A 22,599-nucleotide genomic window follows, 5' to 3' on the forward strand; every position below is an offset into this window, starting at 1 on the left:
TGGGTCAAACTTAATTTTGAATTATACAATAACACTAATTAATCATGCTGACTGAACAAAGCTAAAGTGAGTTCAATCATTCCATTATCTTAATTGCTTATCCCATTAGGGGTCACGGGGGCTGGAGCCTATCCAAGCTGACTTTGGGCAGAAGGCAGGGTACATCAACCTATCACAGGGCAAACATGGAAAGACAGACAACCATTCACGCACACACACCTACAGGCAATTTAGAGTGATCAATTAACCTGGTGGGAGTAAGCCGGAGTACCCGGAAAGAACCCACGCATGCACAAGGAGAACATAAAAACTCCACACAGAAAGGCACCTGCCCGACCGGGGACTCAAACCCAGAACCCTCTTGCTGTGGTGTAACAGCGCTACCAGCCAGTATGTTCAATCATCAGACATGATTTGAACTTTGAGACAAACATTTATATCATGTGACAATAAACTCTCAAATAGTAATTATTGAGAAAATAAGACATTTTTCAATCAATCAATCAATCAATCTTTATTTGTATAGCGCCAAATCACAACAAACGTTATCTCAAGACTCTTTTACAAACAGAGCAAGTCTAGACCACTCTATGTCAAATTATGAACAGAGACCCAACTTCAAGACAGGGTAAGACTCAGTCTGACCCCACCTTAATCCACCATGAGCATTGCACTTCGTAGTATTTAGCTAATTACAGCGGCAAGGAGAAACTTCCTTTAACAGGCAGAAACCTCGAGCAGGACCAGACTCATATTAGGCACACATCTGCCTCGACCGAGTTGGGTTTTGAAAGAGGGATTGAGGGGAGTAAGGGAGAGGGAGCGGGGATAGTGATGACACGAGTAGTAGAACCTGTTGCTGCTGGAGTCCGGCACGTTCGTATCAGCTGGAGTCTGGAACGTCCACAGCAGGAGGACGTCTACGGCAGCTCAGAGGAACCTATGAGACAAGGGAGCTCAGGGACTCCAGAAAGGTCTATGGTTAGTAACTTTAATGGGACAGGAAGAGTTAAAGTAAGTGATGGGGAGTTGGGGGGAAGGGGGTGGGATAGGATCCCAGTGTGTCAGTGTGCCAGTTCCCCCAGCAGTCTAAGCCTATAGCAGCATAACAAAGAGCTGGTCCAAGCCTGATCCAGCTCTAACTATAAGCCGACTTAGTTTACCCCCAGTTGCTTTCTCTGGAGAGCAGAGTTCTATTCCAACAAACCCAGTCTGTTTGTGGTCTTTTTCCAAACTTGACACCAACTGGGGGTAAACTAAGTCGGCACGTTTAAACTGCTAAATTTAAACTGTCTTGATATGTTAAAAATGTCATATTTTCTCAATAATGACTATTTGAGAGTTTATTATCACATGATAAAAAGGTTTGTCTCACGGTTCAAATCATTTCTGATGATTGAACATAAGGGCGGCACGGTGGTGCAGTGGGTAGAGCTGTTCCCTCAAAGTTAGAAGGTTCTGGGTGGAAGGTTCGAGTCAGGTGCCTTTCTGTGTGGAGTTTGCATGTTCTCCTTGTGCATGCATGGGTTCTCTCCGGGCACTCCGGCTTCCCCTCACAGTCCAAAAACATGCTCACCAGGTTAATTGGTCTCTCTAAATTGCCCGTAGCTGTGTGTGTGCGTGAATAGTTGTCTGCCTTCTGCCTGAAGTCAGCTCCCTGTAACCCTGAACGGGATAAGCGGTCAAGATAACGGATGGATTGAACTTTAGTTTTGTTCAGTCAGCATGATTAATTAGTGTTATTGTACCATTTAAAATTAAGTTGCAAATAAGTAATGGTAACATCAATATTTTATGTTCACTCAACATATTTACAACTAGTTGGTTCAACAAAATTGTGTCTCGCTAAATGAAAGCATTTTAATTAGGTGGAAATTCTTTCAATAATTGTATTACATTCACCCAACAAATGATTTCTCTGAGTGTGGATTTGTTGGAAGAGAGCTCTATTCCCCAGAGAAGGCAAACATGACAAATAGTGATGTGCGAATCGTTACTGAAATATCAATACTTCTGATAGCAGATCTTTATGCTCTAAAATCGATTCTCAAATCAAGATATTGATACTTTTGAGGCAATGTACTTCATTAACAGGAACACAGTGGAAAGTAACTAAACCATTGAGATCTTGTCTAAATGATACAGGGTTGGTGGGAACTACTAGATCTAGTTCTTAATAATAAAGAAATAATCTATTTTAATAGTTTTATTGTTTTACTCATTTTCTTTTTTGTGTGTTTAAAACACCATTTTCACATCTTTTGTATGATTGTGTCCTCTCTTTGGTTTTTCTGTTGTTGTATTAGCTCGGCTATATTGTAAATGAGGCAGCTGCCTTGATATACTTACAAGTTTAAAATAAATAAATTACTCAGAAATACACTACTTTTTTAGATTTACCAGACACATTAGGTGTATTTGCACAAAGTATCTGTATCGGATCGGTATCGCCGATACCAGCCTGAATTTTACTCAGTATCGGATCAGAGGAAATCGCCGGTATCGAACATCACTACTGACAAACAGAAAATATGGATCTTGACTAGGGAGCCTTTAAGAAAAGTTCTTACTGATGAAGACATTTCTCCACCGTAGATGTCGCACGTTACTGCCCCCTTCTGCTCTGGAGAGGTATTGCAGATGGGATTCCTACCTAAACCCTTTAGGTTGTGTTGACATAAAGCTATCTTGTAGTTTTAAGGATTTTGCATGTCATGTTAAAAGTACATGATTTAAAAATGTTTAACCACCATGGATTCATATAATACAAGCTACATGTTGTGTAGAGGCGAGATTGCACGAGGTGTTGTGTTCGGGTTCACAAGAGAAGGCTCATTTATTGTTATGAGGATGCAAATATGTCAGTCCAACTTTGATACCGAGCGTGGAGGTATTCTGTGTGTGGTGAGGCTGATGAATCCATCCTGATTTCCAAGACCAAGCAGTGAAAACAGAATCCTGCATGGATTGTTTTGTTTGTGTGTTTGTGTGTCACAAAAAGAAACAAGTCATGTTTCTGAGAATTAAACTCCTGCTTCTGTGGTTTCTCCTTCTGTTTCTTCATTCACTCAGGGAATAGAAAAGCAACACCTGTTTGACACCTGGATAGACTCTATTGCACACCCATCAGAAGCTGCAGCACACGGGTGTCATCATGTTGATGAAAGGCTTGCTCTTCGGCTGCCTGACCGTGGCCCTGCTCCTCGAGCTCTCAAACGCTGGCCTGGTAAAGAAGATAATCCGCCACCGCAGAGAGACTCTGATGCCCAAGAAAACCCAGGAGAACCTCACCCTGCCTAACCCGGACCAGCCGGTGGTGTTCAACCACGTCTACAACATCAACGTGCCCACGTCATCTCTATGCTCTGTGGACCTCGAGACCCCCGGAGACACCGATCTCAAACACAAGAGCTCTCCGATGGACATGCAGAACACAGAGCACATGGAGCACACAGAGGATGGAGAGAATCAGATTGTTTTCACACACCGCATCAGTATCCCCAAGCAGGCATGTGGCTGCAACAACCAGCTGCCAGACATCAAGGATATCCTAAACAGGCTGGAGATGCTGGAGTCAGAGCTGTCTAGTCTGAGGGAGCAGTGCGGCAGTGGGTCCGGCTGCTGTGGGGCTCCTGTGACAGGTGAGTCTGTAGCTTCTTACTGTGATTGAATCATTCATGTATGTGGTGAAGTCAAATGAATCTATTTCTAATGAGCCTCGAGGAAGTTTGTTTGAAAGTAGAAGGTGATGAATAAAGGGAAAATGGAGAACAATTCTGAAGCTGCCTCAGGCAAAGATTTAGCGTTCTTAGTCATTTTGAAATGTTTGTTAATACTGCTGTCTCCTTTCCTGCCCCCCCCCAAAAGGTGAAGTGTCCACTAAGCCGTACTGTAATGGCCGTGGCAACTGGAGCACCGACACCTGCAGCTGTGTATGTGAACCCGGATGGAAGGGCCCAAACTGCACAGAGCCTGAGTGCCCCAATGACTGCCAGGACCAGGGTCGCTGTGTGGACGGCAAATGTGAGTGTTTTGATAGCTTCGGTGGGGACGACTGTGGCGTCGAGCTCTGCCTGCTGGACTGCGGTGACTATGGCCACTGTGTGGATGGGTCCTGCCTCTGTGAGGAGGGCTTCATCGGGGAGGACTGCGCACAGACCAACTGCCTCAACAACTGCCTGGGCCGCGGACGCTGCGTGGACGACGAGTGTATCTGTGACGAGCCTTGGACGGGTTTCGACTGCTCCGAGCTCATCTGTCCCAACGACTGCTACGACCGCGGACGTTGCATCAATGGAACCTGCTACTGTGAAGAAGGCTTTACAGGTGAAGACTGTGGTGAGGTCACCTGTCCTGGTAACTGTAACAACCGTGGCATGTGTGTGAACGGCCAATGTGTGTGTCAGACCGGCTATAGTGGAGAGGATTGCTCGAAGCTCACCTGTCCCAAGAACTGCCTTGAGAGGGGTCATTGTTTCAACGGGAAGTGCATCTGTGATCCAGGATTTGAGGGGGAAGACTGTTCCATACTCTCATGCCCTGACAACTGCAGCAACAGGGGCCAGTGCATCAATGGAGAATGTGTATGCGACATAGGATACCAAGGTGAAGACTGCAGCGAGCTCTCCTGCCCCAACAACTGCCAAGATCGTGGCCGCTGTGTAAACGGACAGTGCAAATGTGACAAAGGATACGCTGGAGAGGACTGCAGCATCAAGACCTGCCCCAAAGACTGCATGGGTCGTGGAGAGTGTGTCGATGGCAAGTGCATGTGCTTTGTTGGCTTCACTGGGAAAGACTGCGGAGAGTTGACGTGCCCCAATGACTGCCTGGACCGTGGGCACTGTGTGAACGGACAGTGTGTATGCCACAAGGGTTTCACTGGGGAGGACTGCAGTGAGAAGACATGTCCCAATAACTGTCTGGATAGAGGTTACTGCGTTGATGGTAGCTGCGTGTGCTATGAAGGTTTCTCTGGGCCTGACTGCTCCCTGCTGACGTGCCCCGATGACTGTCAGAACCAGGGACGCTGTGAGGATGGGATGTGTGTTTGCGATGAGGGCTTCATTGGAGAGGACTGCTCTGGAGGTAAGATCCTTGAAGTTTCATTGTGCAGGATTCAACCCTGTGCTTTATGTCTCTATTGTGCTATTAATCAACCAACCAACCAACCAACCAACCAACCAATCAATCAATCAATCAATCAATCAATCAATCAATCAATCAATCAATCAATCAATCAATCAATCAATCAATCAATCAATCAATCTTTATTTGTATAGCACCAAATCACAACAAACCTTATCTCAAGACGCTTTTACAAACAGAGCAGGTCTAGACCACTCTATGTCAAATTATGAACAGAGACCCAAGAACACCAAGACTTAAGTCGCAATAAGCATTGCACCACACAGTATTTAGCTAGAACCAGACTCATGTTAGACACACATCTGCCTTGACCGAGTTGGGTCTGGAAAGAGGGATAGAGGAGAATAAAAGAGAGAGGGAGCGGTGATAGTGATGAGACGAGTAGTAGAAGCTGTTGCCGCTGGAGTCCAGCACGTCCGTATCAGCTAGAGTCTGGAACGTCTACGGCAGCTCAGAGGAACCTACGAGACAAGGGAGCTCAGGGACTCCAGAAAGGTCTATGGTTAGTAACTTTAATGGGACAGGGAGAGTTCAAATAAGTGATGGGGGGGTTGGGGGGTAGGGGGTGAGATATGATCCCAGTGTGTCAGTGCACCAGTTCCCCCGGCAGTCTAAGCCTATAGTAGCATAACTAAGAGCTGGTCCAAGCCTGATCCAGCTCTAACTATAAGCTTTATCAAAGAAGGAAAGTTTGAAGCCTACTCTCAAAAGTAGAGAGGGTGTCTGCCTCCCGGACCCTGACTGGTAGATGATTCTAAGGGAGAGGGGCCTGATAACTGATGGTTCTACCTCCCATACTACTTTTAGAGACTGTAGGTACAACCAGCAGGTCTGCATGTTGGGAGCGTAGTGTTCCAGAGGGGTAATAAGACACTATGAGCTCTTTAAGATATGAAGGTGTCTGACCATTAAGAGCTTTGTCGGTCAGAAGAAGGATTTTAAATTCTATTTTAGATTTTATGGGGAGTCAGTGTAGAGAAGCTAACACTGGAGAGATGTGCTCTCTCTTCCTGGTTCTGGTCAGTACTCAAGCTGCAGCGTTTTGAACTAGCTGAAGAGTCTTTAGAGACTTATTAGAGCAACCTGATAGAAGGGAATTACAGTAATCTAACCTGGAGGTAGCAAATGCATGGACTAGTTTTTATCGCTGATGATGTTTCTTTGCACTTTCACTTTGAATAATCCCAGTGTCAAAGAACATCAGCAGAAGTTTGTGCTATCGCCAGATAATATCTACATGGCTCTGGATGCTGGATAAAGTCTTGAGATTATGTACATTAGTTTCTACCTGCATCATATTTATAAAATCTCATCAAATACTTTATGTAAAGATGTTTAGCAGATAGATTTCCGGCCCCCAGGACATTTATGACCAAACAGAGCTACAGATGACTCACTGTCAGCATCTCTCCACAGTCTCACCACCAAAGGATCTCACTGTGATCGAGGTCAACCCTGAGACGGTCGACCTGTCCTGGGAGAACGAGATGCGTGTCACCGAGTACCTCATCACCTACGTGCCCACAGCCCTTGGAGGTCTGGAGCTGGACATGCAGGTGTCTGGGGAACAGAAGACGGCCACTATTCGGGAGCTTGAGCCTGGTGTGGAGTACCTGATCAGTGTCTACGCCGTGCTGAACAACAAGAGGAGCGTCCCTGTCAGTGCCAGAGTGGCCACACGTATGTAAATCTTCTTTGTGGTGGGTTTAGTCTTTAGTATATGAATCCGGATCTCATGTGATGAGCGTTTGGTTCCTTGCCCTCTCAGATCTGCCCGAGCCTGAGGGACTGAAGTTTAAGTCTGTGAGGGAGACATCAGTGGAGGTGCAGTGGGATCCGTTGGACATTTCCTTTGATGGCTGGAACCTCATCTTCAGAAACACGGTGAGTCCTGCTCCTGGACATATATACAGCTTCTGTATTCCAGAACGTGGTTGAATTTAGAGAGCGTCAGACTTCATCCATATGTTCCTCTGGTAAAACCCACGAATGAACCCTTCCTTCAAATCCTGTAATGGCCTTTTGTGGATGTATCTGTGGAAAAACATACTGCCAGGCCAGTGTGCAAAGACACGGCAGTTTAAACTGTTAACATGTCTCCACAGCTCCAATGACAATACAGCATAGAGCCAATGTTACTCTGTTTATTTTCCTTTTTGAGTGCTCATAGAAACTCTTTCAAACAGTGCTACCGGGTTCTGCTCAAAGTCACACTCTATTAAATTGAGCCCCCTGTCAACTCTTGCGTCCAAATACCACCCAGAGTGCCATTATGTATGATTTGACTGTTTTTTCTTCCCACTCCACACATGATGCCAGAGCTAGTCTTTGTAATGGTTGATGACTGGTGTTTTTTTTGGGGGGGGTACTGGCAGAAAGAGGAGGATGGTGAGATTCTTAACTCCCTCGGCCGTCCAGAGACCACCTTTGAGCAGTCAGGCCTGGGCCCTGGCCAGGAATACGAGGTCAAGCTGCAGGTGGTAAAGAACAACAAGCTTGGAAAGCCTGCCTCCAAGAGCGTCGTCACAAGTAAGTTTACGCATTCACGCTCCTAACTGGCTTACCATGCTTTTGTTTCAGACTTACTGGAATGTAGGGGTGTAACGGATCAAAAAACTCACGGTTCGGATCGGATCACGGTTTTGAGTCACGGATCGGATCATTTTTCGGATCAGCAAAAAAAATAAAAAATAAAAAGACAAATATAACTTTGTCCTCCATTTATTTTGTAAAACACTTTTAAACTTTTGTGTTATGATTGTCACTAGGACTGGACCCAAATGCAGAACTCAGGCAAGCTGGATTGTGAAAAATACAAGTGTTTATTTAGAGTGAACTCCGTGGTAATGGCGCCGTGGGTAACGAGCGGAGCAGTCCCTCTTTCCAGTGTCCTTCCACAGAGGGTAACTGGAGCTCAGGCAAAGGCAGGCAGGTTCAGCAGCAGACAGGGAAGCGATCAGCACGAGAGCAGGAAGCATGCACGGCAAATCTGAATCTAGATGAAAACACACAAGGACGTCAGCTTGACACGCACAAAGACAAGCAAAACAAAAACATACTTGAGGAGCCACGGACTCAGTGTACCCCTTAAAACTGAAGTACGATCTGGCAACGAGTAGGAGAGAATCCGGAGTCTTTATAGGAGAGGGTTGATTATTGAGTGGCTTCACCTGGTGCTGCCTGCAGAATGGAAACTCCGCCCACATTCACCCACAAGACACAAACAAGGGGAAGAGACACAGGAGGAGGAGCAACAGACAGGGAAATGACAAAACACACACAAAGAGGGAGAGGAGAGGGCTGCCATGATGAGGATCATGACATTTTGCCCATTAAATAAAAACAACCATCAACTCAAAATTTACTCTGGGCCCAGTCCTGCCTCATTCACTGCATTTCATGGCATGGCAAGTGAAGGAGCAGAGGAACTTCAAAAGTTTCACTCCATTCTTCTTTCATTTGCTGATTTTCACCGTCCACTTTTCTTTGAGATGCAAACTGAACACACCGTTTTCGTGCATTCTAGGGTCCTACAGCTGGCAAAGTGCAATTATGTGAACTGCTCCATAAATGAAAGTGAAAGTTAAAAATTGCACTCGCAGCATTGGACTCTAAGTGACCCAGTAACAGCCGGTCTGTGTATCGTTGACATGGAGACAAGTCCCGGTAAACACGACCAGAACACAGAGTGAAGGAATAACAGTTCGGGGGCCATGAACAGTCGGCCGGATGCGGCCCTCGGGACGCGTATTGACGGCCTCTGGTCTAGTGGGTGTGCGACGGAATTTCATAACGTGGCTCAAGCACATTCAGCATTCACTGTATTTCACAGGGAAACCAAAATGCTCCCATACATGTGACTTAAAAGTTGCAGGAGGGTTTTCAAGTTCCTCTGCTCTTTCACTTGCCATGACTACTGCTGCGCTTGACGAGTGAGTGTGGATTGAACGTGCGGTCATCACGTGTACACACGCAACTTATTTCATCAACCGATCCGCGGACCACGTCCGTGCCGATCCGTGGAGAGGCATCCGTACGGATCACGGATCAACGATGATCCGTTGCACCACTACTGGAATGCCTTAAATCCGACTGGCTGTACTGTATATACACGTCCTTAACCCTCAACTGCACAAACTATACCACATAAAAGAAGCATGTGTGGGCAATGTTTCATCATACCACAATATGCACAAAACATGTGTACACTGTTAAAAGGAAAAAGCTTTGAAAACTCAAAATTTCAAGGCAACTGTCCGCACTAGATTTTTGAGTTTTGAGGCTAACTAGAAATCTTACATTTGAGCAAACTGATGAGTTTTTGTTGAAGTAACTTATCATTCATATGTAGTGTAACTTAAAGTTTGGAGTTCTACATACTAAGAAGTGAAAGTTGTGCCAACTTATTATTGTTTGTTCAGAAAATGTTCCTTTGTTAACTGCACGTTACTGCACCGTTTTCACACCTGCAAGGTAGCTAGCTAATGTTCAAGGCAGCTAACTATTGGTAATGACCATGCCTTATTAAACTAACTAAACAAATTAAAGTGACATTAACCGGTGATCAACTCACCATCAACTCACCAACTGTAAAGCTAGAGTTTCAATACAATACTCAAACCAAACACTCACCTTTAGGGCGACCAAATCTCACACAGGACAGGAGAGATGGCGCCACATGTGGGGAATTGGAAGTGTGGAAGACCCCTGTACATTTAAGTTGGAGACCACTTGCTTTGCCTGAAGCATACTCTAATAATTTAGCCGAGCCTCAAACCCAGAATTTCAAGTTTTGCCAACCTGATTTATGAAATGCGACCAACTTTACACAACAAACTTAAACAGGTAGTTGAGATAACTACTTTGATGGAGTTTGCAACAAAATGGAACATTCTGTGTTTACTTAACCAAAAAATTATTTTCAGGCCAACAATCTTAAGTTTTCATTTTTAAAGTGTGGTTGTCTTCAGGTAAACGAGGGAAGAAAGGGTTTGAGTGATAAGATAATGAGACATGAGAATAAATATGTTCTCAATTTCCTTTGTTACTGAGGAGCATTGTGTATTTTACTAGCATTATGATAAGGGCTCATGGGAAAGCATTGGTCTTTGATGACTCTGTCCAATAGCTTGTTAAAAATTAGTTAATTATTTCCTTCATTAGTTTTCTTTGTTTATGAAAGATACGTAACATACAGGGTGTGACATGTGCCTAAACCTAACCTTATTGCCCTAAACATACCCAAGACGCTCAGCATTTCACAGCCTTAAACATCTTCAATGTTTCCCTGCTGGACTTATTTCCTAAAGAATCACCAGGATTTGGCTTTTTATTGTCCCAAACTTTCCAAATTGAATCTAGAAGTCTGACCAAATATGCATTTTCCACACCAACAGAAATATAAAGTTACAATGCGATATGAACAAAAAACAGTACAGGATATGATATGAAATGTAAGGATATGATATGAAATGATACATTATGGCATAAAATGATGCCATAGGATACAAGATAATTCAAAATGATGCAGTTTGATACAAAAACAATAGAAAATGATACAATACAAATAATATTACGTGATACAAAATGATAAAAAAGGAGGATCTAAAACAGAACGCCATAATCTGATAAAAAACGTCATTTTATATGACACTATTTGACACAATATGAAATTAGTAGATATAATGCTGATATGATAAATAGAAAACTGTGATGGAAGAGTGAGGAATGACAAACCCAGGCTACCCACTTTAAGGACTACGGCTTCTGTACTCATGACTTCACTGCTGAGCTAAACCAGCGCCCCTCAAATCCTTTTATTTACCAGGCTACCAGACTTCTTCAGTTCTGCCGAACATTACCAGTCAAAAGTTTGGACACACCTTCTAATCCAATGTTTTTTATTTGTTTTAATTATTTTCAACATTGTAGATTAATACTGAAGACATCAAAACTATGAAATAATCTGGTTTTACCATAATCTGGATTACAACAGTAGTCAAATAGGGCTATCCATTGTGTACTAACCCTATCTCTGAACAACACAACTGATGGTCTCAAACACATTAAGAAGGCAAGTCATTCTTTGATGACTCTGTCCAATAGCTTGTTAAAAATTAGTTAATTATTTCCTTCATTAGTTTTCTTTGTTTATGAAAGATACGTAACATACAGGGTGTGACATGTGCCTAAACCTAACCTTATTGCCCTAAACATACCCAAGACGCTCAGCATTTCACAGCCTTAAACATCTTCAATGTTTCCCTGCTGGACTTATTTCCTAAAGAATCACCAGGATTTGGCTTTTTATTGTCCCAAACTTTCCAAATTGAATCTAGAAGTCTGACCAAATATGCATTTTAGTTTGAGCTGTGAAGATTTTACTCTACCAGTCAAAAGTTTGGACACACCTTCTCATTCAATGGTTATTATTTATTTTAATTATTTTCATCATTGTAGATTAAAACTGAAGACGTCAAAACTATGAAATAATCTGGTTTTGTCATAATCTGGATTACAACAGTAGTCAAATAGGGCTATCCATTATCCTACCTCTGAACAACACAACTGATGGTCTCAAACACAGTTTTCAGTCAGAGTGAAGCTCTTCAGATGAACTGTCTGTCGACTCGTCCAATAAACAAGCCTTTGTTCTTTTAACTGAGTCCTCTGAAGCTGTGTCTGTATATTGGAAGCCGGGCTAAGTGGATGTTAACTGATCAGAGGAAATGCTCAATGATCACAGTTAATCATCAGTTTACACCTCAAACGACACAATACACAAGTACTCTGAAGTCCATTGTTGTCTCTGAAGGGGTGAAACTCTGCAGATACTTGTCCTCAGGGGGACGGCTGGTCGGGGTTTCATTTTTTAAATCAAATTTCTCTGTTTTCATCCTGTGTTGACATTTTGATTTTCCACACCAACAGAAATATAAAGTTACAATGCGATATGAACAAAAAACAGTACAGGATATGATATGAAATGATACATTATGGCATGAAATGATGCCATTGGATACAAGATAATTCAAAATGATGCAGTTTGATACAAAAACAATAGAAAATGATACAATACAAATAATATTACGTGATACAAAATGATAAAAAAGGAGGATATAAAACAGAACACCATAATCTGATAAAAAACGTCATTTTATATGACACTATTCGACACAATATGAAATTAGTAGATATAATGCTGATTTGATAAATAGAAAACTGTGATGGAAGAGTGAGGAATGACAAACCCAGGCTACCCACTTTAAGGACTACGGCTTCTGTACTCATGACTTCACTGCTGAGCTAAACCAGCGCCCCTCAAATCCTTTTATTTACCAGGCTACCAGACTTCTTCAGTTCTGCCGAACATTACCAGTCAAAAGTTTGGACACACCTTCTAATCCAATGTTTTTTATTTGTTTTAATTATTTTCAACATTGTAGATTAATACTGAAGACATCAAAACTATGAAATAATCTGGTTTTGACATAATCTGGATTACAGCAGTAGTCAAATAGGGCTATCCATTGTGTACTAACCCTACCTCTGAACAACACAACTGATGGTCTCAAACACATTAAGAAGGCAAGTCATTCTACAAATGAACTCTTGACAAGGCTCATGTTAATTAGAAACCATTCCAGGAGACCACTTCATGAAGCAGACTGAGAGAATACCAAGAGTGTGCAAAGCTGTCATGAAGGAAAAAGGGGGCTACTTTACAGAATCTAAAATATAAAACAGATTCTGCTTTGTTTAACACTTTTTTATTCATTCAATAATTCCATATATGTTCTTTCATAGTTTTGATGTCTTCAGTATTAATCTACAGTGTTTCAACTTATTAAAATAAATACAAAACATTGAATGAGAAGGTGTGTCCAAACTTTTGACTGGTAGTGTTTATATATGCATACTTTGAACCCATTGCTCATGTTTCAACAAAGTGTAACTACTTGTTTTTTTCTTCTTCCATTATTGTAGTTTTCTTAGTTTTTACCTTTCTCCACATACAATCACACCTCAGGTCTGCATACACATGAGCTACCTCTTTCTGTTTCTCTTTGGCTTGTTTGTTTATTTCTTTGAATTAACCCCCAAACTCCTGTTTGGATAGTTTGACCTTCAATCCAGTTTTCTAAACTAGGGAAATATATCATTACATTCAGTAAACATAAGAGGGGCAGTGCTGCCTCATTCAGCCCATGAAACCTTGAGCTGCAGATTAAAACATTTAGAAGTATTTGAAGGTTATTGTGGAATTTATTCTCACTTGGAGTCTTGGTAAAAAAAACAGGTAAACACTTCCATTTATTTGTTTGACTCAGTAGTTGATATATATCTGGGTAATCCCTCTCACAGCCCCCGGCAGAGTGTTGAAAACAGGCAGACATGTCGACCCTGACTGATTGGCTCATTAAGTTTCATTGCATTGTTGTGATTTAGCGAGGGTAGTAAAAAGAGATAAGAATGTCCCAGCCTATTGGCAAGTTATGAGATATCTATATAGCTTCATCAGACTATAAATGTCAGTGGCAGGTCTCTAAGGACCCAGGAGCTGGGGATCAATATAAAGAGAAACAAACAGGGTTCAGTCGTGGGCTTACTCTGCCGGACCAGCCACAAACCCCCTTTCCATTTTCAGCCGTCCTCTCTGTCTCGACCTGGGGGGCAGGTAAACACACTGCTCATGTTGAAGTTGTTTAAAGTGTATTTTCTTTCAGACTTACCCTCAGTGGCTGGGTCCCCAGGCTGAAACTTAGACCTTCACTCTAACTGTGCTAGCTGTTACCCCAGGGAAGCTTCTGTTTCAACAAGCGCAGCACTGTTTGTCACACACAGCGCTAAGTTTAATGTTGGGCTGTTCACGGTGTAGAAATAATCTTCACTGTGCCAGGATCAACTAAAAGAGGCCATAAAAGCTTTCCATAACCTTTTTTATTTATGCTTACAGCAGGGAGAGCAGGCTGGTGAGTTAAGGGCTAGAGCAGGGGTGTCAAACATGCGGCCCGGGGGCCAAAACCGGCCCGCCAGAGGTTCCAATCCGGCCCGCGGAATAACTTTGCAAAATGAAAGGGTTACATAGAAGACATTAAGACTGCAATTTTTCAATAAAAGTAACTGCGATTTCAGATTTGTCCTCTAGGGGTCGCATTAAATTATATTGTTGACGGAGCGCACATGAAAGGCGCTTTTTTTCCTGGGACTTTTTTCTTAAAGTGAGGAAATAGATTAGGCTACTTGCTGTTTGCATAATCCGGTTGAGATTCATAAAGACTTTTTAGAGCACTATAAGATGATCCACTAAATAGTCAACTTTACCTTCTTCATTATTATAGTCTATCTTTTCTTTTGCAGTAAACATTACATTCGGTGTCAGGTGAATGGGTAACCTGTGTGTTTGGTGTGTTCGCAGCAGGTTTCAGGGCTTAAAGATAAAATATTCGGCCCACTATGAGACTCATCATGGTGAAAAATACAAGAGTTTTTGTAGAAAGATAGTTCATTAAATGTGAACATTTTCAGAATGTGCTTGTACTTTTTTGCACTAAAACAAAGGGAAAATTTAGAGTTGTCATTATTTATAGGTTGTTATGTTGTGATTTTAATGGTCCGGCCCACTTTAGATCAACTTGGGCTGTATGTGGCCCCTGAACTGAAATGAGTTTGACACCCCTGGGCTAGAGGCTACAGTCAAAAACTGAACTTTTATGTTGAAGAAAGATTCAAAGATTAAGACAGTTACCTCATTATGAACGTTATTTTGGTTGTTTTCTGAACATAACCTGTTATTCAAGAAAGGATGCACTCGTGGAGTTCACAGATTGTGTGTCCAGAGTTCACTGTATCACTTAGGATCCCTTAACATCTTCCAATAATCAATACCAGCTTGTAAAATTGTACAGTGGGATTTGAATGCCCAGGGACTATCAAGCGGCAACCTCCGGTCTCAAAATATGAAGCCCATGCAGAAGTGTTATAAACTGCAACTCATCGAGAATCCGCTTGAGGCTGGCTGCAGGAACACCAGAAACCACATACACACCAGTTCAAAGGAGGCGATCTTTACAGCAGAAATAAACATGTTTACAGCCTGGTATGAAAAACGGCTTTGGTCTACATAGCTAGTTTCTCTATCGGCACACACTGTACGGGGTTGAAGTTTTTTCTAACGTGATGGTTCAAAAGATATTAAGATTACGAGTTTTTTCCCAAATAAGGACATGACTGACTTGATTGACAGACGGGAACAAATAGCTATTAGATAGGAGGCTCATACCCCGGCTCTTTACCTCACATTAAGTTTGGTTGAGTTCAGCATTTCCATTATGGCTCCTGCTGACGATTGGCTTCAGTAGTGATGTGTTGGTCGCGAACGATCCGGCTTTAAGAGCCGCCTCTTTTTTTTAATTTCAAATATTTTTATTGAGTTTTCAACACATATGGCAATACAAAAAAAACAACACACATAGATACAAAAAATAATAGGACAGAAAACACCGGGGTTGGGCGGTAATGTTCTACATTGCCACAGATGGTACTGTATTGTGCAAAACAAGGAAGACGAACAGGTCTCTGTGGCAGTGATAGTAGTAACTGACATAGTGCAATAGCCCTTCCCACCCCCCCACCCCCCCCCCCACCCCCCACCCCCCCCCCCCACCCCCAGGCGTAATGTGTAAGAGTTAGTTTGCAGCGCACCACACAGAGTCAGATCTTACTTCTTATGTCAAGGGCCGTATAAAAGCTCATCTTATGATGTTTAAGTATGGGTGTCATGAAAGTAGACTAAGAAAGGATCCCATGTCTCATAGAATTTCCTCTTCGAGCTACTGATAGAAAAACGTAGCATCTTGAGTTTGAGACAGGACATTACATCCTGACACCACTGGTCAAGCGTGGGCAGGGCAGCACCCCTCCACTTTAGCAGGATTGCACGTCTGGCCAAGAGCAAGGCAAAGGCAACCATGCGGTGTTCTGTAGGAGTGAGGTGGGGGTTATCTCCACCAGCAATACCAAACAGGGCAAGAGTAGGGCTAAGATTTACATTTTTCTGTAATACTTAAGATAAGGTGTGGAATATATCGTGCCAAAATGTCTGCACCTTAGGACACAGCCAGTACATGTGTATCAGGGAAGCATCATTATAATTGCACTTGTCACAGGTGGGAGTTATATCAGGGTAGATACTGGACATGAGCCGTCTCTTTTAAGTGAACGATGGGAGCCAGCCATTTTTTTTTTTTGTTGGTTTTTTTGCGTCTTTTTCTGTTAAAGCCTCACGTGATTGTTCAAGACATGGTGGCGTCTTGACCCATCACGTGTCTACATTGAGCAGAACGGGGAGGGGAGGGGTTACAGACACACACAGCACAGTGAGCACACCAACAGGAGGGAGACAAGAGGGAGAACATGCGCGACAGACAGAGAACGCACTATAAAGGTGGGAAAACGAGTGACTGCAGAAAACACAGTAAACTTTAGACACAGTTCAACGGCAGAGACTGTTTGAAGGCAGAGTCTGTTCAAAGGCAGAGTGTAGACTGTGCAAGGTGACAGTGTCATCAATCAGGGTGAACAAAAAACCTGAAAAGGCACATTAAAACTGTCTGTGAAGGATCTCAGTCATCCAGGTCGTGGACATTAGAACTGCTTATCCATCAGTGCAATAAGTGAAGAATAAAGGCAGTGAAGGGAACCTGCTGTTAATGAAGGTGTTTAAAAGTTTATAAATAATAAACATACAATCAGAGATTGGACCCACCTATCTCCCATCTTCCTCCTCATCTCCCTGAACCCAACGTGTGTGAGGCACGGGTCATTCAAGCAGTCCAGCTCAGAAGGACCCAGGCTGCCAAGGAGATCTGTATCATGACACCCATGAACGGTCTCTCAGGCTCCTCAGGAGACGAATCTGCGTTAAACTGGAATGCAGATTTTGTTTTATCAGTGTTGCACAGAGGACTGACTTTCCCTGGAGTTGCTTGCATGAGACAAATCAACTGTCTTGGTTAAAAAGGTGCCCTTCATGGCTGAGGGATTAAATCTGTTACTATTTGGAAAAACCTACAGGCGAGAGAGCTTTCATATTTTCAGTACGTTTCCCAATAAAATGACAATATTCATGCATATATAAGACTGTTTATTACCTCTGAGCAGGAGCATTTTGTCCTCTCTATATTTAAAGGGTGAGAACATGTGTTATTTGTGTAGTTCTGTAAAACACATACTGTACCAATGGTGGCATAAACAGTGCAAAACTGCATGTACTTCCAACTACTCTATTAACCGCCCGCTCTGTAACCTCTACTCCTGCAGTGATCGATGCCCCCGGCCAGGTGGACGTGCGCGACGTGACAGACACCACAGCTCTGGTGACCTGGTTCCAGCCCGTGGCGGTGGTGGACGGCGTCAGCGTGTCATACGGGCCCAGCTCTAACCCGGCTGATCGTGAGGTGGTGGAGCTGTCGTCCACTGACACCCAGTACCACCTGGGAGGCCTCAACCCTGACACCGAGTACGAGGTGTCTCTGACCGCTCGGAGAGGAGAGCGGAGCAGCATTCCTGTCTATGAATCTTTCCTCACAGGTGACTATATCTGAAGTGCTTTCAGGCCAAACATTAAATCTACCTGAGTTTTTACATCAAATATTAAACCCCTCCCACCAACCCCACCCCCAGACGAAAACCAGTCCCTGTTTATTACAGCCCAGTTTAATGAGCTGTGTGTCAGCTGCAGGGGACTAGACCACACAGGCTTTACATACAGCTATACATTTATGAGGAGGGATTTCCTGGATGTGTGTGTGTTCCCTGAAGGACCGAATGTCCTCCAAAATATAGAATAATGAGGAAACTCCTCAGGTTGTTTTCTAAAAACCACTACTTTAGATTTAGACCTTAATCCCTTTAGGTTTCTATCTACCTAAATGTCTAAAGAGCATGTCTGTGCTTCAGACCTTGATGCCCCCACGGACCTGCAGACGGTGGAGCTGACGGATGAAAGCATCACCCTGGAGTGGAAGAACAGCCGATCTCAGGTCGAAAACTATCGCATTAAATATGGACCGTTGTCCGGAGGGGAGCATGGAGAGCTGCTCTTCGTCCCTGGACCCAAGGACAGCACCCAGGCCAAGATCAACGGTATGTATGCACACACACTCACACACACACACACACACACACACACACACACACACACACACACACACACACTCAAAATAATGCCAACTCAGGTTGACATCACAAGCGTCAGCGTGCAAGCTACAAACACAGACACCATGTTTTGTAGATTCATCAGCAGGTTTTCCCTTAACCCTCCTGTTGTTTTCGTTTCTCTGGAACAGCCCAGCTGAACAATAATGTTCCTGGGTTAACTTGATCCGGGGTATATTTAATTAACCAGAAGTGTCAGAACCCTCAATCCATCTATTGTCTTGACCGCTTATCCCGTTAGGGCTCACGGGGGGCTGGAGCCTATCCCAGGTGGCTTCAGGTGGAAGGCAGGGTACACCCTGGACAGGTCGCCAGCCTATCACAGGGCTAACACAGAGAGACAGACAACCATTCACACACACACTCACACCTACAGGGCAATTTAGAGGGATCAATTAACGTGGTGAGCATGTTTTTGGACTGTGGGAGGAAGCCGGAGTACCCGGAGAGAACTCATGCATGCACGGAGAGAACATGCAAACTCCACACAGAAAGGCACCCGCCCTGGGATTCGAACCAAGAACCCTCAACCTGCGAGGCTACAGCGCTACCCACTGCACCACCGTGCAGCCCGTGTTGTTGTTGTTTGGTTTTTTTTTTGGGTGTCAGAACCCAAAAAATTTAAATAAACATTTTTTAAAATCTCATATTTATAAACTCCATTACTAACCATTTAAATCAATATTTAGTGCATTGGTGTTCTTTAATTATCAGATCATTACTCAGGCCTACTCACTAATTTTTCATGTGTGTTCCTGGTTGGGTTGAAATATATCACACAGTTGCGTAGAAACAATTAGTATTTGACACTTCTGACCCCTTTTAGCCTCCGCTTTGACTGCCGGGTCAAGTTGACCCACGAACAGTAGCTATGTAATATAAACATGCAGGGGAAGGGGGGTTTGCAAATTTGTTAAATGAATCACTTTTATTTTATATGTTCATTACTCTAATTAAATCAAGCAGAAGAAGTTTCATACCAAAATAATACTTTTAATAATTTTTTTTTTTTTTTTGAACTTTGAAATGGGTCAATCTGACCCGGGAACATAACAGGAGGGTTAAAGTCATCACTTGAGAGGACCGTGAGTTTATTCAAGCATGCTTGTTCTTATAAACTACCAGTCAAGAGTTTGGAAACACCTTCTCATTGAAGGGTTTGTATTTATTTTAATATTGTAAACACTGTAGATTAATACTGAAGACATGAAAACTATGAAAGAACATATATGGAAATATTGAATTTTTAAAAAAGTGTTAAACAAAGCAGAATCTGTTTTATATTTTAGATTCTGTAAAGTAGCCCCCTTTTTCCTTCATGACAGCTTTGCACACTCTTGGTATTCTCTCAGTCTGCTTCATGAAGTGGTCTCCTGGAATGGTTTCTAATGAACATGAGCCTTGTCAAGAGTTCATTTGTAGAAAGACTTGCCTTCTTAATGTGTTTGAGACCATCAGTTGTGTTGTTCAGAGGTAGGGTTAGTACACAATGGATAGCCCTATTTGACTACTGTTGTAATCCAGATTATGGTGAAACCAGATTATTTCATAGTTTTGATGTCTTCAGTATTAATCTACAATGTTGAAAATAATCAAAATAAATACAAATATTGAATGAGAAGTCCTAACTTGGGACTGGTAGTGTTTATGAAAGGTGGTATCGTGATGAACTGTTTACTCACAGGTGTCTCTAATACTTTGAACCCCTGTGTAGCCAATAAAGCCCAGACATCAGACCCCTCTCAGAATGTGCTGCAGGAATGTTTAATGTTGCTCTGAATGATTGCTTCAGGCCTCAGGGAGTAGTTTTAGTTGATTCAATGTACGACCCTGCAGCCACGCACCATGCTGGAGCAATTAGGGCCAAGACGATAATGACTGCAGCCTCCGCTAAAAACAACTAAATCTTGCTAAGTCAAAACCATTAGGCTTCTTCACAGCAGACGTACTCAGTGTTTTCATTCTTTTGTCTGCTTTGGTTCACACCAGCACATTACCACTTTGCATCCAAATGACACAGTTGAAAAGCTTCTGTGGGAAAAAAATACAGTGTGAAGTGTTTATTCTCTTAATTCTGCGGGCAAGTGTTTGTTGTCCTTAAATGGTCAGTGTTATACTGAGCCTGCTCATTTCCAGAATGGGTTGCCTTTGTTTAGTGTTGTGAAATGTTTGCCCGTGTACAAAAGGCCCACTTTATTAGAAAACCACCCAGGGGGGTTTGGCATTCAGACTTTAAATGGAATAACACTGCAGCTTGTTTCACTGTGAGATCTTGTTTAAAGGAGGAAAGCGGTTGTGTTTCATCTATCTGCACCGCTGACATTAGAAAGCCATGCTTTGAGGCGGATGTGTTTTTTTTCCCCCTGTTTGTTTCTACCCTACGAGCTGAAGCATGGTAGGATTAGACACCACGCAAAACCCCCCCAAAAAAGCTTCCAAAAAACGTCCTCATAGTGTCTTTGTCTGGACCAATTCTTTGTCCTTGGGGGGCCCATCCCATGGAAATAAAGCCCTGTGTCCATTCAGCCGATGTCCCCCTCCACTCCTCACACACCTCAGCACTTCTTTCACACAGTTATTATCTGTAATTGCCTTCACGCTCGTGATTTTATTGATAATGAGTTTCCTGGGCATTAGGTGTAATTTCATGCTGCAAGACTCAGTGTGTGATGACCTCTGTGGGAGTTAATAAAGGAATTAGAGGCGATCAGGCCGAGAGAGGGCTTAATTGTAGAGACCAAAGGGCCTCTGGAGCCTGTTGTATCATAGCAAGAAGTGTTTCTGCTCCACGACAAGGGCCCTATAGAGCCATCAATGGAAATACAACACACAGTGAGCACAGGCTTACCATGAAATGCAATTAGGCTGCAATCTATTGTGAAATCAAGCCACTTGAGAGCATTTTTATGTGTGCCACAGGCACTGGAGTCATTAGCCCAAACAGCTGGCCACTTGACTATAGAGCCTCCCCCATCGTTCATTTAGTGACACACAAACATGACATAGCTTTTCATTTTCCTCACTCAGTGTTTTCATGTTGCCTGCAGGTCTCAGACCCGGTACAGAGTACGGGATGGGTGTGACAGCGGTGAAGGATGAGCGCGAGAGTCTGCCGACGACCACCAACGCAGTGACAGGTAAGATTCTTTGTGGCTCTGCGACTACATTATATCAGTACCTGTCACTGAATCCACAATTCATGTGGTACACTCGAATCTGTCACAGACTGTTCCTTCAATTATCTATATTTTACTCATATCATTTTTATTTTTAACATTATAAAAAACAAATAAGTTATGTGTCTATATAGACAGTAAATAATAAATAAAATTGAAATAATAAAATTAATACTAACATTAATAATAATAATAATGATGATGATGATGATGTTGTTAATAATAATAATAATAATAATAATAGTAGTAATAATAATAATAATAATAATAATAATAACAATAATAATAATAATAATAGTAATAATAATAATAATAGTAGTAATAATAATAATAATAACAATAATAATAATAATAATAATAGTAGTAATAATAATAATAATAATAATAATAATAACAATAATAATAATAATAATAATAATAATAATAGTAATAATAATAATAATAATAGTAGTAATAATAATAATAATAATAATAATAATAATAACAATAATAATAATAATAATAATAGTAGTAATAATAATAATAATAATAATAATAATAACAATAATAATAATAATAATAACAATAACAATAACAATAATAATAATAATAACAATAATAATAATAATAATAATAATAATAATAATGGTTTAATTGTTTACATTTATATTCTGTATGTAATGTGTGAAAATTCAAATAAACAGATCTTTGAAAAATATAATAGAAATATAGTTATAAATAAAATATTAATGATACGTAATAAAAAAATACATTGATAATAATAATAATAATAATAATAATAATAATAATAGTAATAATGATAATTATAATAATAGTAACAATAATAGTAATACATTTAAAATAAAAACAATGAAATAGTAATAATAACAATAATATTCATACATAATAATGATAATACATAGCAGAAATAATAATATTAAAAATAATACTAATAATAATAACAAACATAATCACAACAATAAATGATATAATAATAATAATAATAATAATAATAATAATATAATATAATAAAATGAAAGCAATCTTTATAAAAAATATAAAATAATAGTAATAGTCA

At 41.6% G+C, this 22,599-nt stretch overlaps 1 protein-coding gene across 3 annotated transcripts in view; it reads left to right on the plus strand.

Annotated features, from left to right (window-relative positions):
• Positions 1-3,072: 3,072 nt before the first annotated feature.
• tnc (tenascin C) overlaps positions 3,073-22,599 on the plus strand; it is a 51,546-nt gene continuing 32,019 nt past the window's right edge. For 2 of the 3 annotated variants that reach the window (XM_034692173.1, XM_034692174.1), the window contains exons 1-8: positions 3,073-3,641; positions 3,868-5,088; positions 6,565-6,828; positions 6,917-7,032; positions 7,524-7,677; positions 17,470-17,739; positions 18,109-18,294; positions 21,414-21,503. In XM_034692173.1, coding sequence (XP_034548064.1) covers positions 3,155-3,641; positions 3,868-5,088; positions 6,565-6,828; positions 6,917-7,032; positions 7,524-7,677; positions 17,470-17,739; positions 18,109-18,294; positions 21,414-21,503 — 2,788 coding nt within the window. In that variant the 5' untranslated portion in view covers positions 3,073-3,154. The remainder of the gene's footprint in view (positions 3,642-3,867; positions 5,089-6,564; positions 6,829-6,916; positions 7,033-7,523; positions 7,678-17,469; positions 17,740-18,108; positions 18,295-21,413; positions 21,504-22,599) is intronic. The other variant, XM_034692175.1, reaches the window with a different exon arrangement.

Source organism: Notolabrus celidotus, chromosome 9 (genome assembly GCF_009762535.1).
Source record: "Notolabrus celidotus isolate fNotCel1 chromosome 9, fNotCel1.pri, whole genome shotgun sequence".
NCBI classification, from domain to species: Eukaryota; Metazoa; Chordata; class Actinopteri; order Labriformes; family Labridae; genus Notolabrus; species Notolabrus celidotus.